The sequence below is a fragment of the Ictalurus furcatus genome, chromosome 5 (assembly GCF_023375685.1).
Source record: "Ictalurus furcatus strain D&B chromosome 5, Billie_1.0, whole genome shotgun sequence".
NCBI classification, from domain to species: domain Eukaryota; kingdom Metazoa; phylum Chordata; class Actinopteri; order Siluriformes; family Ictaluridae; genus Ictalurus; species Ictalurus furcatus.
Window position 1 is genome coordinate 13,777,127 of NC_071259.1, and position 15,160 is coordinate 13,792,286.

The 15,160-nt window shown below is 37.7% G+C and overlaps 1 protein-coding gene across 3 annotated transcripts; it reads right to left on the minus strand.

Moving 5' to 3' along the window:
* Positions 1-2,515: 2,515 nt before the first annotated feature.
* On the minus strand, positions 2,516-14,280 carry vsig8b (V-set and immunoglobulin domain containing 8b). Of its 3 annotated transcripts, none has more exons than XM_053624805.1 (9): positions 14,169-14,280; positions 9,708-9,787; positions 9,028-9,131; positions 8,143-8,303; positions 6,956-7,157; positions 6,458-6,610; positions 5,882-6,004; positions 4,918-5,056; positions 2,516-3,233 (listed from the first exon to the last, which is right to left on the minus strand). In XM_053624805.1, the coding sequence occupies exons 3-9, from the start codon at positions 9,101-9,103 to the stop codon at positions 3,020-3,022; spliced, it is 1,068 nt and encodes a 355-aa protein (XP_053480780.1). In that variant the 5' UTR covers positions 9,104-9,131; positions 9,708-9,787; positions 14,169-14,280; the 3' UTR covers positions 2,516-3,019. The 3 variants fall into 3 exon arrangements, with proteins under 3 accessions (XP_053480780.1, XP_053480778.1, XP_053480779.1); XM_053624803.1 differs by having other exon boundaries at positions 13,214-14,175; XM_053624804.1 differs by having other exon boundaries at positions 9,708-10,863; positions 13,214-14,175.
* Between the last annotated feature and the right edge of the window lie 880 nt (positions 14,281-15,160).

The window sequence follows — 15,160 nt, forward strand, 5'->3', positions numbered from 1 at the left end:
TTTACTCAAGTACAAGTAAAACTACATACAAACATAATTACTCATGTAACAGTAAAAGTAGTAATGTTAATAATTACTTGAGTTAGAGTAATAAAGTATCCAATTAGAAGATTACTCAAGTAGCAAGTTACTAGTCACTTCAGAAATTATTCAAATGAAGAGAAAATCCTGAATCTCGGGGCATTTTCACACCTGGCTTGTTTGGACCATTTGTTTCGGAACCTGGTACGTTTTCTCCCTTGGTTCAGTTTGTTTAGCCAAATATGAACACGGCAATCATGCTCGGATCCGCACCAAAACAACTGGGCCCCATTAACTAGTTTGTGTAATGTAGATGAATGCTTCAATGAACCACTGCTGTATCCTTAAAACAGCATATGAACACAACACTTTAAATGATAATTCATACAGTGCTGTTCAGCTTTATGTGACGAATAGTCCCATGAATAGCTTAAAAAAAGTAGTATGTACATTCTGAACTATTCCCCAACTTACTTGTCTTTTTTTGCCAGTAAAAAACTGCTTATGTCTGTGTGGGGGGAGGACTGGCAAGGCAGCTCACATTAAGAAAAATCTCGAATAAAGTCTTAAAATATAGCCAACTACGCCACCTAGGCACTTTCACCCAAAGATATATCACTCAAATTAACAGGTTCATTCTTCCCAGAGAGGATCAAACATTCACTGATGACTACCTTTAATACATTTACCTCTAAATTACCCACAGATAATAATACAGAAGAATGTATTTAAAAATTTTAATTTAATTAAAAAAAATTTAAAAGGAAAAAAAGATATCAAAAACTGAGGGGAACACACAGGTGGTAAAAGACACTAACAAGGAAAAAAAAAAATCCCCTAGCACACCCTAACAAGCACTCACTCACTACACCCACACTCCAGTGCTCCACACTAAAAGACTAATGAGAAACTCACACTCAAGTGTGTTTAACACTACACCCAAAAAGTGAGTGGACAAAGTACCGTTTTTACCAACATCTCCGGGGGAACCCACAGTGCTTACCAAAATTACAAACATTAAATATTGCAAAAAAGAAAAAAATAAACACCAAGGGCAAATTATATAATCTCCTGTAAATAATCGTTCGTACAATTGATCATTCATTAGCAAACTTTCCCTGTCTCAGTTTCCCAATCCCAGAATTCATATTATAAAACAAGAAAATAAAATAACAAATAAACAAAAAAGCAGTAACAAAGGAAGAAAATACCAAAACAAAAAGAATAATGAAGCAAAACAAATTCACAACGAAGACAAAACAGCAGCGTAGTCTGTGTCCGTGTATCCTGCCAATTAAAGACACGCTTACACCGCTCAGAGCTGAAATTAAGCCATTAGGCACGCTCCCACACACGGTCCCACACACACACACACGGTCCCTCCCACACACACACGGTCCCACACACACACATGCTCCCAGACACACACGCTCTCACACACACGCACGCTCCCACACATGCTCCCACACACACACATGCTCCCACACACACACACACGGTCACACACACACACGGTCCCACACATGCTCTCTCACACACGCACACGCTCCCACACACACACGCTCCAACACACACCCACACATACACACTCCCACACACACACACAAACACATGCTCCCACACACACAAACACATGCTCCCACACACACACACACACACACACCACTTTCCACTCATCCACATACCTGAGATTGTACAAAGAAGAGAATCATCTGTTCCCTTTCTCTTACTCATGACATCAGTGTTAAATGAAACCTGAGTGCAAAAAGGCCTCTGTTATTTATATGTGAAAAGGTCACTGCATTAAGTTTCAATATATTACTAACCTGAATTATACATGGATAAAATGGACATTCATGAGTTTTTTGGATGAAACACCACCTCAGTATGTTGAAGTGATTTGTAACCATTTCACCGCTGAGTGGATGATCATGAGAGAATGTGCGTGCACACATACCTTACTGTTACTATATTAAAAGACGTAGCTTCCATGCACAAGACGTATATGGTGTAATTTACATTTTTGAGGTTGTAAATTATTTGTTAGTTGTGTGCTATTTTAATTAAAAATATTTTTATCAGCTTGCTTCATTGACACTCAAGACTTAAAATGACCTCAAGACAACAGGTAAACTTCATGGTAATCATTTCATCATAAACATTTCATTTTGATAAACTGTGCAGGAAATTTATGCTTGAGATACAACTATATTTAGATTATGACATTTATTTTCCAAGAAAAAATGTCCTTCGAATACTTGTGGTATCTCCCGTACTATCTCCATTGCATTCGACTCATTGAGTGCACGATTACGTGGTATTTCCCACATTTAGCCTACTGGGCATGCTCATGCTTTGACAATAGTATGACACATTTTAGGGGTGGTCAAATTTATATTGACATTTTCTTTTCAGATAGACTGAGCAATACAAACTATTTTCACTATTCAAAAAACAGTAGTATGTGAAAATTTCAACACTTTGAAACAATAGGTGCTGTTGCCAGAAAGCAGGTCTTATATTTGGTCTCACATTAAACACAAACTAGCCAGGAAACATTTTTCAAATACTCACAGTTTTAAGCCATCAAAGCTAAGTGGCACAATGTTGACTCTTCTTTCTGTTAAAAGCTGTCCGCAAGAAATCAAAGGGAAAAGCCATTCCATACTAAATTACTTTATCTATTTGTTTATTTCCTACTAATTTCCTAACCAGTGTTTTGTTGTTAAAACAATTAAAAGCTTTATGTTTTGCCATTTTGGACTTGGCCCAGTTTTTTTTTTTTTTTGCACAGGACCGTATATATTAAATGACTTCAAAATACATCAGTGTCAACATCGCTTCAAAAGGACTCAGACATTTTGGGTGGTGCCGCAGAGAAATGCACAGCGGGAAAACCCAGCAGTTGCATGGAAATCCATGATGTCATAGCAGTGTTCAATCCAAGTGCCATTTATCTGTTCAGCATAGTGATCTGTTCTTGGTAAGGTGACTGTGTTCATACAGGATACCCATATCTGCTGTTGTATCTTAGTGGGCCTTGTGATGGTGCTTGGTTAGTACTGAAGCTTCTGCAGTTTGAATCAGCCCTTCTTGGTTTACTGTTCCTAATTGAGCTGTAGGTGACTCCCTGATGGGGGTGGTAACCCATGATGGAGCGGAAACTAGAGTGCCTGCTACCAAGATGGCTCTCTGGTGCTGCAGCATCCTCCCTGCAAGGAATTGCTCATGATTAATTGCAAAATCAGGAAGTCTGTTAATTATTTTGTGTGGTATTGTGTAGTTAGAGAAAGTAATGAAACTTAATAAATTACAACTGTTTGTAGCCACCATACGCATGCATGTCAATGCTCCTTTAATTATAGATACACCCACAATTAACCATATATAGTAATTAGGACTCAGACATTTTGCTAGTGCTGCAGAGAAAGACTTTTATTTTAATCAATAAACTGCACAAACTGCACAGTGGTGCAGCGGGTAATGCTGACACGTCACAGTTCCAGGGTCCTGGGTTCAGTCCTGAATTCAGGTTACAGTGTGGAATTTCTTTGCATGTTCTCCCCATGTCTGTGAGTTTCTTCTGAGGTCTTTGGTTTCCTCCCACCTCCCAAAAACATGCCATTAGGTGGAATGGCTAAGATAAACTGCCTGTGTGTGTGTGTGTGGTGTCCTGCTATGGACTAACATCCCAATCAGGGTGAATTGGTCATGCAATTGCAATAGGCTCTGGTTTCACCAGGCCCATGACCAGGATGATTATTGACATTGAGTTACTAACAAACATGTTTTGCAGGTCATCTGCATGTTCATGCAATAGAAAACATTGGGATTTATATAACTGAATTCATTTTCTGCTGCCATTTTAACTGAGGCAAAATAGTTTTAGGCATCACATTAGTAATGATCTGTCCCATATTTGTGGTGCTTGAAAGATGCACTGATGTGGTTCCCGCACTTTGTTTCAAGGTAAATGGAGAATGGTTTGATTTATTTTTCTTTCTTTCTTTCTTTTTCAAAATTGCTCTAGGTCCTCAGTAACTCTATTTTGACCTCTTTTTTTTTTGTCAATTTCCTGTTTCCCTGGAGGCAAAGAAGAACCTAATGATCAAAGTTCCAGTTATTGCACAGTTTAGATGATTCTTGGGGCTGTCAATTCAACTATTAGATACCACCTCCATCTGTTTTGAAGAGTTACATGAAAGAAGCCATTCCAAAGCACAACCTAAAAAATTACACCACCTGAACAACACTGAAGCTATAATTGAAACTGTGTGTTGTGGTCATCAGCATGTTTGGGGCTGAATATAAGGATACACAGGTATGCTGGTGGGTCATTTAAGGTTGTGTCCAGAAAAAGAGTGTACTGATATTACTGATATTTTATCCCAAAAATTGTACTTAGTCATAGATGGATCTAACCCTAATATTGCAGAAACACAAAATCAATATTATCCCATGACCACCATCTCTGTATTTGAACCCTATTGAAAATCTGTGGCCTCAATTGAAGAGGGCAGGCAACATGATTTCTCCATAGAACACTGGGCCAACCACCATCTACGAGTGTCTTTAACCTTGTTAATCATCACAGGAAGATACTTAGTGCTATTATTCTTTTCAAGGTAGGCTTCACCAAATGGTTATTAGAGAATAAATATTTTACCCATTCTCTATAAGCAGGTCACTTTTAAAGTCCCCATCAAGACTGAGCTGTTACTAGAACAGTTGTGGGGCACTTTGGGAACAAAAAAGCAATAAAACCAAACAAGCTCTAACTTTTGTGGAAATTTAAGTATGGCTAGGACTTGGAATAACTGACATTTATAGGAAAATAGATAATAGTACACTAGAAAACAGTATACTGAATGTCATGTGGAGAAAAACATTCCTCACTTGATCTCATTGGCAGTTTCCTTTTCATAGCGTTGCTTCTGGTAGCAGCATACAAGAAGCCAGACTAGGAATAGGAGTAGGAGCAAAAGCAGCAATGCACCTATCACAGCCCCAGCAATTATTCCTGCCTTACTGGTTGCTGTGATGGAATAAACAAATATTACATAAAAAATATCACTGAGATCAATTACAGTGTCATGAAAAGCATTTTGCCCTTCCTGATTTCTGATAAAGAAAACCTGAGTAAACCCAAACTACAGTTTTCAAATGATTTCATTTATTGAAGGAAAAAATTTGGCAGGACCGTAATTGGGCAATTCATGCTAGAAAGCCCTCAGTGGTGGCTGAATTAAAGCAATGCTGCAAAGAAGAGTGGGCCAAACCTCTGAACAGTCTGATCTCCATTTTTCAGAAGCATTTAGTTGCAGTTATTGCTAAAATTACTGCTAAAGGTGGCACAACCCTTTCTTAAGGTGGGGGGGGGGGGGCGATATTGTTTTTTTACATGGGTGAAATAAGTGTTATATAACCTTTTTCCTTCAATAAATAAATCATTTAAAATTGTGTTTTGTGTTTCCTCATGTTGTCTGTGTCCTATATTACATTTTGTATGGGGATCTGAAACTATTTAGTGTGACAAATATGCAAAACTAAAGGATATACTTTTTCATGGCACTGGATAATCAAAATGTAAACATTTTGTTTTACTGTGTACAATGATAATTTTACATCAGAGGAGGCTTGGAACATTTGAAAAGAGGCCAAAAAAATTTATTCACCATATTTTCCAAACTAACCCAAATGTAATTTTAAAAAGGTGTATAAAACACAAACTATCCTGTATTAGATTCAATATGTTGTAGAATGGTTGCTCTTTGGATTAACTTCAAATTGTTTTACTTTGTCATACAACCACTGACACACCCAATATTCCAAACATACTTACTGCCCCACCCAGACTTACGATTATATGCTTTCAATGTGTATTTGCACTGCTCCATCCCTACGTCATTGCTGACCACACACACATAGTTCCCTGTGTAGCTCTGTGAATGGTTATAGATCAGTAGTTCTCCAGTCTGAGGATCTTCAAAAAACCAAATCAAGAATCATTCAGATAATGATCTTTGATTAGATGAATCAATAAATAAGAGTAAAAAGGTAGTTTGTTAAAAAATATTCAAGTAAAAATTCTGTTGCATGACTTTTGTTAAATTTTTGAACATGCAATGACATAGGAAAAAATTGCTTAATGGGACAATATGCAATTAACCGAAGGTATAGTTCACAGTTATATGAAATAATAAGTGTGCATGAAATTGTCATGTAGGTACTTGAATTGAACCAATTTACTCTGAAGAAAAAGCAGTCCAGTGCAGATAAAAAGAAATCTAATACTACACAAAAAAGCATCCTATCAAATTCAAAATCTAAATATATTAATCTTGAAAACATATTTATCTTAAAAACCCAAATGATCTTGCTATTAGAACAAGAGAAGTTACTTGTTTTTTAGCTTGAAACAATAGAGATGACTTACTCTGGAATGCTGTGGATGGTAATGCCTCACCATTCTCTTTTGTCCACTTGTAGATTAGAGGAGTTGAACCCTCAGATGATTTGCACCACAGTGAGACAGTACTTCCTACCTCCTCACCATTTTTAACCCAACATTTGGGCACAGAGGGGTGCACTGAACACAGGGTAAAATTATAGGTGAAATGATGAAAGAAGTGGGCACATTTGTTTTGTAAACATATAAAAACTTATTTTTGCACATATTAGTGTCCTCAGTGATAGCTCAGAAAAAAGGCTTGAATTATTCTAATCTGAAGTGAATAGGTTATGAAAACAATAACAAAATTTGTAAAACCTGTTACAAGAAGCACATCCTCCACCCAATGTTCTAACACAGTCTCAATGAAAGCAATGTGATTCAGGGCACTGGCTTGTTAAAGGGAGGAGTGGCAGAACTGAAAAAAACAGAAACTGGGAAGAATGCCAGACCATTGTGAAATAGGCATGTCTCAATCTTTACCAAGTATCACTAAAGTGATCTTCCGTGAGTCTATACCAGGTGGCTTCTTCACTTTGCACTGGTAGGTGGCTGTATCAGAGACACATAGTGAAGAGATGACAATGGTGGCATTTCCTTGACTGGGGTCGCCCACAAACTTTAGTCGAGTCATTAATCCTGGGTCACCAAGTTTATACTCCTTCCCCCCAGAGTAAGACAGGATCTGATAAACATACAGGGACATAGATTCATTATCTTAAAAAATACAATTTATTTAAAAACACAAAGCATACAGTCCCTGAAAGCCCTCTGCTCAAGGCATTTTCCAAATTACAAAAAAAAAAAACAATAAACAAGAGATAGTAGTATACAAAAAAGCTACATAATAGTTTAAATGCATGTACAATATTTTTTTTGCTTTGTATATACATACATACTTTAGTTTATGTATATATTCTGTAACATGGTTAGTGACATAAATTGATTGATTATTTATATCAAGGGGATAATCAAATTAATTTATCTACTAAATTTAGCTTTTTTTTGTTCTATTTCTTGGTTTCTTAAATAATTACAATTTATTAATAAAATGAAGGTTTATATGTTAGTCTTAAAGCTTTTCACATATGAGACTCTACTACTGTTTTCATATACAGTCCCCTCTGAAACTACTGGAATGGCAAATCCAATTCTTTTGTTTTTGGCTATACACTGAAGACATTTGGGTTTGAGATCATATGATGATTATGAGACAATAGAATTTAATAGAAATAGAATTTCAGCATTACCATGTCAGAACTGAATTAAACCTAGATGTGTTGAACAACTTAGAACATGTCACCATTTGTTTGAACCCACCCATTTATCAAGTGATCAAAAATATTGGAACATGTGACTGACAGGTGTTACTTGTTGCCCAGGTGTGCCCTGTTAGAGTGGTTGTTTAAATAATTTATAATGTTTTTTAAATAATTAATAATGTGACACAGTAATACTAACCATTGGGGAATTTTATTGTGCATTATTGTGAAACTAGTAACTGTTTCATCCCTAGTAGGTAAGCATTCATTTTGAGAATGTTGTCAAACTTGATAAACACCACACAGTGCTTATTACAGATATACAAAATTAGACCTAAATAAAAGTGGAGAGTTCTGTAGATGCAGTTGATCAACACAGTTGATTGAATGAATTTAATTATTTCTCACCAACTTGTCTTTCTGAGTCATGTCTGGACTGACAATGGACCACTCAACATCCAGCTGTCCGGTGTCAGATGGGCTCTCACTATAGGTACAGCCCAAAATAATTTCTGCTCCCTGTGGTTTCTTGATTGTTTGTGGCCCTGTGGAGGTCACCTGTATGCCCACTGAAAGTGCAAAGAGTATGTTATGGTGGTGTGAACTGGTGTATATAGCCTACATCACTTTTCTGCAAACAAACAAGCAAATTTTGAATTACATGAAAATGTATTCAATTAATATATTTCCACTCAATGTTAATATTAACAATTAACATTAACTCATTAAATCTACTCATTGAACTGACATGAGATGTAAGTTAAGTAAGTTAAGATCAACTGAATCAGATTGGTGAAGGATAAAAGGGCTTAAATGGTTCAATGAAACAGCTGAAACAATTGCATTTATTTGACTTGTTTCATGATAAAGTGTGATTATTACTTCTTATTGAATTAAGAAAAAAGTAAATTGAGGAATAAATAATATTGTTTGCAGTGTTATGCCATGTTACATTCCTTCTCACTTATATTTACTTATACACCCAAGTGTACAGTAAAGGACATAGAAATAGAAATAGCACAGCAAAATAAATAAATAAATAAACAACTGTCAAAACCCAAGTCCAGCTATGTTAATTCATTGTATATTGTAACATAATTACATTAAATATAAAGACATAATCTGTGCAAATCATTGTACAATATCATTGTCCATATCATATATGTTTAAAATACATATGTAATTTATGGTTAATTCCAAATCTCTTTCATAAATTCAAAAGTTAACACATCCAGTACAGTGTTGCCAATGTTGTTCTTTAACAGAAAAGCACGATGACAGAAGAATACTCACCCACATAATTTAGATAGAATGATGTTGCATATAGTGCAACCAAGGAAACTCTAAATCCAGTGCAATGCTTTATCATTGTCAAGTATATCTGTCAGTATATCAACCTGCATGGAAGAACAGGTGGGATAAATAGTGAGACATACCTTACCATCTCAATAAAGCAGATTGTGGGGTATGAACCATATAAAGTAGAAAATGCAGTTTTGGTGAGGAGTGACACGTCATAATATAATAAGAATATTTAGGAATTAAATAGCAGAGATCTTCAGCTGGTAGTTGTAAATTAGTGGTCACCATTATTATAAATTATCCCCCACCAATGCTCTAAGGCTTGCCAAATCAGAAATCATATAGTCTCATCAAACCATACATAAAGAGAGAAAGAGAGAGGGAGGGAGAGAGAGAGAGAGAGAGAGAGAGAGAGAGAGAGATCACAGTGAACAGAATCCTGTTCTTATGACAATCTCATGCCACCATTGCTTAAACAAATCAACACATGAGAATAAGTCATACAAGGCAAGGCTGATTAATGATTAATGAATTCTTATATAACATCATAGCACACTACACCGTAGATTGTTTTGTCAGGGGTAAATATCACAAGTTGTATAGAAATAGAAATACAGATATAGAAGTTCAAAATAATAAATTATCACTATAGAACAAACAACAATATTTACCTGCTAAAATAGAATCCAAACAAAGCCTAAAATGGACAGTGATCACTGGCTTCTTCCCAATACTTCCTCTTTCGTTCTAACTTAAAACAGAGAGAGAAAAAAAATGTCTCCTTTTTAGCTCCACCCTCTCTACATTCCATTCATAACCCAACCTAAACTCAAGCTAAACTTGCCAGACTATCAGGATTCACAACCAGAGTTGGGTATAACACGTTACTGTATTCTAATTACTTTTTCTGATAACACAGTAATGTAACACATTACATATTAAATTTATATACAACCCCAATTCTGAAAAAGTTGCGACAGTATGGAAAATGCAAAAAAAACAAACAAACAAACAAAAAAAAAACAAAAGGAGTCATTTAAAAACTCAATTCACCCTGCACTATATTGAAAACATATTATTAACACATTATTTGATGTTTTACTTTGTGAATTTACTTTTGAAAATATACACTCATTTCAAATCTGATGACTGCAACACACTCCAAAGACGTTGGGACAGTCAACTGTTTACTACTGTGTAACATCACCTTTTCTTTTAATAACACTTATTAAGCATTTGGTCATTGAAGACACCAGTTGGTTAAGTTTAGCAAGTGGAATTTTCCCCCATTCATCCATTATTCATTTCTTCATCTGCGCAACTGTACGGGGCCTTCGTAGCCTTATTTTGCACTTCATAATGCACCACGCATTCTCAATTGGAGACAGCTCTTGACTGCAGGCAGGCCATGCTAGCACCCGCACTCTCTGCTTACACAACCATGCTCTCGTAATCCGGGCAGACTGCGGTTTGGTGCTGTCCTGCTGTGGATGGCAGCATATGTTGCCCCAAAATGTGCACATATCTTTCTGCATTAATGTTGCCCTCACAGATGTGCAAGTTACCCATGCCATGAGCACTGACACACCCACCATACCATGACAGATTCTGGCTTTTGGACCTGACGTTGATAACAGCTTGGATGGTCCTTTTCCTCTTTGGCCCGGAGAACACGATGGCTGTTTTGTCCAAAAACTATTTGAAATGTCGACTCGTCGGACCACAAAACACGGTTCCTCTGTGCTACTCTCCAGCTCAGATGAAACCAAGCCCAGAGAAGTCGGTGGCGCTTCTGGACAGTGTTGATGTATGGCTTCTGCTCTGCATCTGTGGATGCAACGATGAATGGTGTTGACTGACTAAGGTTTATCAAAAGTATTCCCAAGCCCATGTCAGAATATCCATTACAGACTCATGACAGTTTTTAAGAAAGTCACGTCTGAGGGATCAGAGATCACACGCATTCAGAAGTGGTTTTCGGCCTTTGACCGGATTCCTCGAATCTTTTAATTATATTGTGCACTGTAGAAGATCCTACAGATTTGTCTTTGGGGAATGTTATTTTCAAAGTGTTGGATTATTTGCTGATGCATCTGTTGGCAAATTGGTGAGCCTCGACCCATCCTTGCGCTTGAAGGACTAGGCCTTTTTGGAGGTTCCTTATATACTATGATTAGACGATTGCCTCACCTGTTTCACATCACCTTCTTAGTCCTAATTTATTAGTCCTAAATTGCCCCTGTCCCAACTTTTTTGGAATGTGTTTCATGCATCAATTTCAAAATAAACATTTGCCTTCAAAAAACTATGAGGTTGAATAGGTAAAACATCAAGTAGCTTGTCTTTATATGTTTTTTGTTTAAATACAAGTCAAAGTACATTTACAAATCACTCCTCTTTGTTTTTGTTAGCATTTTCCATACTGTCCCAACTTTTTCAGAACTGGGGTTGTAATTTGATTACAGTTACTTATGTCAATAAAATTACATTACTTGCATTACAAATTTATTGTTAAGAAAACACTTTTACGTAAAATGCATTTCTAAAATAAATCAAGTTCTGAGGGGCTGCCAGGGACGTAACCTGGCCTGGGCATTGGCCATTGAAAAAGAGAGTTGCGACACGCTTTGATCTCACTGCAACGCAGTCACGTGATTCATGTAGCTCTCAATAGTTCCAAATAAGTCCGCGCTGTCAACCTGTTTGAATGGGTTTAAGCAGGACAGACAGCAGCAGCGACTACATTTGCAGCAATTTTCTGTAAATATTAACAGCATTTTTTCTGGGGAGTGATGGAGAGACAGCATTAATCAGTTTTTCTGTGTTCATTTTTCAAGGAAAAGGGGTTTGCTACCTTAACGTAGAATACATTTACAGTATGTATGCATCAATATTTTTTTCATGTTTCTATGGTCATAATCACATAATTATGTTAAGACATTCACATAAGCATGCACAACAAGTGAATATCAATGAGTGCAAGCAACTGCTCAATTTAACCAATGAAAGAAGTTTGCTCAATAGTGCAAAATAAACAAGGCAAATAATGGCATTCAGCAAAACATTTTATTATATAATATATCCAGGGAGAGGGTAGATAACTTTTTTACTGAATGGGCAGTCTTCATAGAAATTCATTCAACCTCCTACAGGGAGAGAAAGATGACAGAAAGCAGGCCACTTTTATACAAGTCCTGCAAAATGATTAGGCTGAAATTAATAAGTGAAATTGATTTTAAAAAATGACAGTGCCTATAAAAAAAAATACCATACTTATTATTTTTTACATTTATTTTTTCCCTGAATGTTCAATGTTGATTGTGGGTTGGAGTAGGGGTGTGTTCATTCAATGCCAAAAACCAATAAATATAATGTTAATTAATGGCTTACCGTGGTTGGCTGTGCAGCATTTGGATACAAAAAAATGAATAAGAAATAAGAAAAAAAAAGGAAAGTATTAATGAGCATTGGTCATTTTAATGTCCTTCATAAACAGCAGAATACCTGCTTATATTAACAGACCAGTCTGATGTCTGTAGATGTGTGTATGGTTATGCTGTATTATTTGCCTGTATTAAATAAATAAAAGAAAGAAATAATAAGAATATCCCATCTGTTGAACAGCTGGAACTTGAGATTGACTGTATCAATAACTATAGGAATATCTCTTGCTTTAGACTTCTCTATCACCTCCTAAAATAGAGAGAAATAAGGTGCCATCTTAAGATAATGTAAAATTAACTGTCATCCAAATATTTAAGTGATGTTTGTCCAATAAGCACACTAATGTTCTCATGAGGTTGCATTCAACAAAATCTTTATGTACACATATAAATGTTTCATAAGTCTAATCAAAGTTGGGCTGCAATTCCAACCACCAATTTATTAGGTACACCGAGCTAAAACTAATACAGTCTAACTTTAACAACAAATCTAATCATCAAATATAAACTAACTGCAATTAATTTGAGGTAAATCTATGTAGGCCAACCGACATCTGGTTATGGTAGCTAGTGAAGTGTTGCTCACACTAGCTAACTGCAATTAGAATCTAAGTAGCTTTTATTTAACAATAAACATTAACTAACCTGGCTACATAAAATATCACTATTGACTAGATTCATGAGAGGTCAGCTAATGCGTTAAAATGTAAAAAATGTTAAAATAATCAACTTACCATTGAAATGAATGGGGGAACTATATACTCTTCAGTGTTTGGAACTATTCAGTGCTGGAACTATTCATTGTTTGTAATGATCAGTTGCCCCACAACACACGTCACTTCCACATTCTCCAATACCTACAGAAGTCTAAGGGAGTGTCACGATGCTCTTTTTTAACTACACTGCTGTAGCTCTGAAATTTTTTATATTTAACCAGGTCCGAAACCAAGGCCTGGTTCGGCAAGCAGGGCTCTGAAACGTGCTAGGAAATAGTTTCGTGGGACCGCGGGCTACGGAGATGGACAGTGGGAGGCAGCACTGAGCTGTGACTGGAGCAGAGATGGCAGGAAGTGATAATGTTTCAGGAAGTGAGATAAATTTGGAGGAGAGGGAAATTTGAACAACATAGGTTGGAATGTAGTAACTAGGAAAGGGAAAAAAAATAAATCTCGGGAAAATAGTTGCAGCATGAATATCAATGCAAATCGGAAAGTACAAAAAATGAGGGAGGAATATAGGGTAGTCGTTAAGTTTGAATTGCCAGGATTCCGAAATCCCTTGACACTAACTGCATTTAAGGCTAAAGTCCTCTTCACACCGGGACGATTTTCGCAGCGCGAAAAACAGTCAGTTTAACGCCCCAATGGCTGTCAATGGGAGTGTTCACACCCAGGCATAGAACGGGTGGTGTCAAAGCATCACATTTTTTTAACATTGAGGGGTTCGTTTATTTGGCCAACCAATGAGATTTGTGCTTTTATTCACGTGCCCGGAGGCGCTGAAGTTAGATAAAAGTACGACTTGATGGCGCTCAAGTACAAAACTGTCTTTCTGACGTAGAAGAAGAAGCCGAAAAAGAAGACGAAGATGAGAGTGCATACGTGACATACCCGAAATAAAAAGCTAATAAATCTTTCTGGCTACACACATAAACAAGGTATCCTTTGAAAGCACCAGATTCAAAATTACCCAATATATATTGTCGCGACGGGCAGAGAGCCGGCGCACACAAGAAGGAAATCGCTCCTTCTCCAACTGCCACACCGTCACGACGTGGGCAGCTTCGTGCCTAACATTCCGCCAGCCGGAAGGACCGCCGCGGCGGGGCGGGACTGACGCGACACCGGCCAGCGATTGGCGGACCCAACAGAGAAATTCCACCACTCAGGCGACGGCGGAGGAGGATAAAAGGGCGCGCTTCCGGCCGTACGAGAGAAGAGAATACCGTAGCGACAAGACGGACTCCGTGCGTGTTTTCCAGCGACATAGCGACTCGCAATCACCAAGCACGACGGTAACCTCACGCCCCACGCTAATCTCTCTCTCTCTCTCTCTCTCTCTCTCTCTCTCTCTCTCTCTCTCTCTCCACAAAAGGTGCAAGCGCGGACGAGATCGCCGGGTGGTGAGAGTCCCACCTACGGAGGACGCCGGCCCGGGAATCCCGCCTCCGCCACGAGTAGGCTACACCGGCAGTCACGCCTCCACAAGCCCCGCACTCATCCCCTCACAACCCACTCACTTCACCCTTGCACCAATAAACCACCGTTTGTGAACGTTCTTCTGCCTCCTGTGGGTCTGTACGCCGCCCTTCCCCGGGCTAATTCCTCACAATATATATATGTGTGTGTGTATATATAGTAATGATCAGCTATGATGTAATGTGGGGTCAAGGGGCATGGTTGCCACCCTGCTCTCTCTCTCTCTGTGACCTCCACATTGTTTGCTGACACGCAGTCTCATGTTAAGGTACCATTTGGGATGTTTTACTCGGTTAATCCTCTTCTACTGACCGACCTGTAACCATGTGTAAGCCTATGGTATCCTGCAACGTAATAAACGAAGAACAGCACTTTCATTTTGTGTCCGGCTGAGTTATATTAACTTTCCTGAGAAACCTGTGAGGATCTAGCCGGATCCTTACAATATGTATGTACACACACACATAAGTGTATTTATGTTGT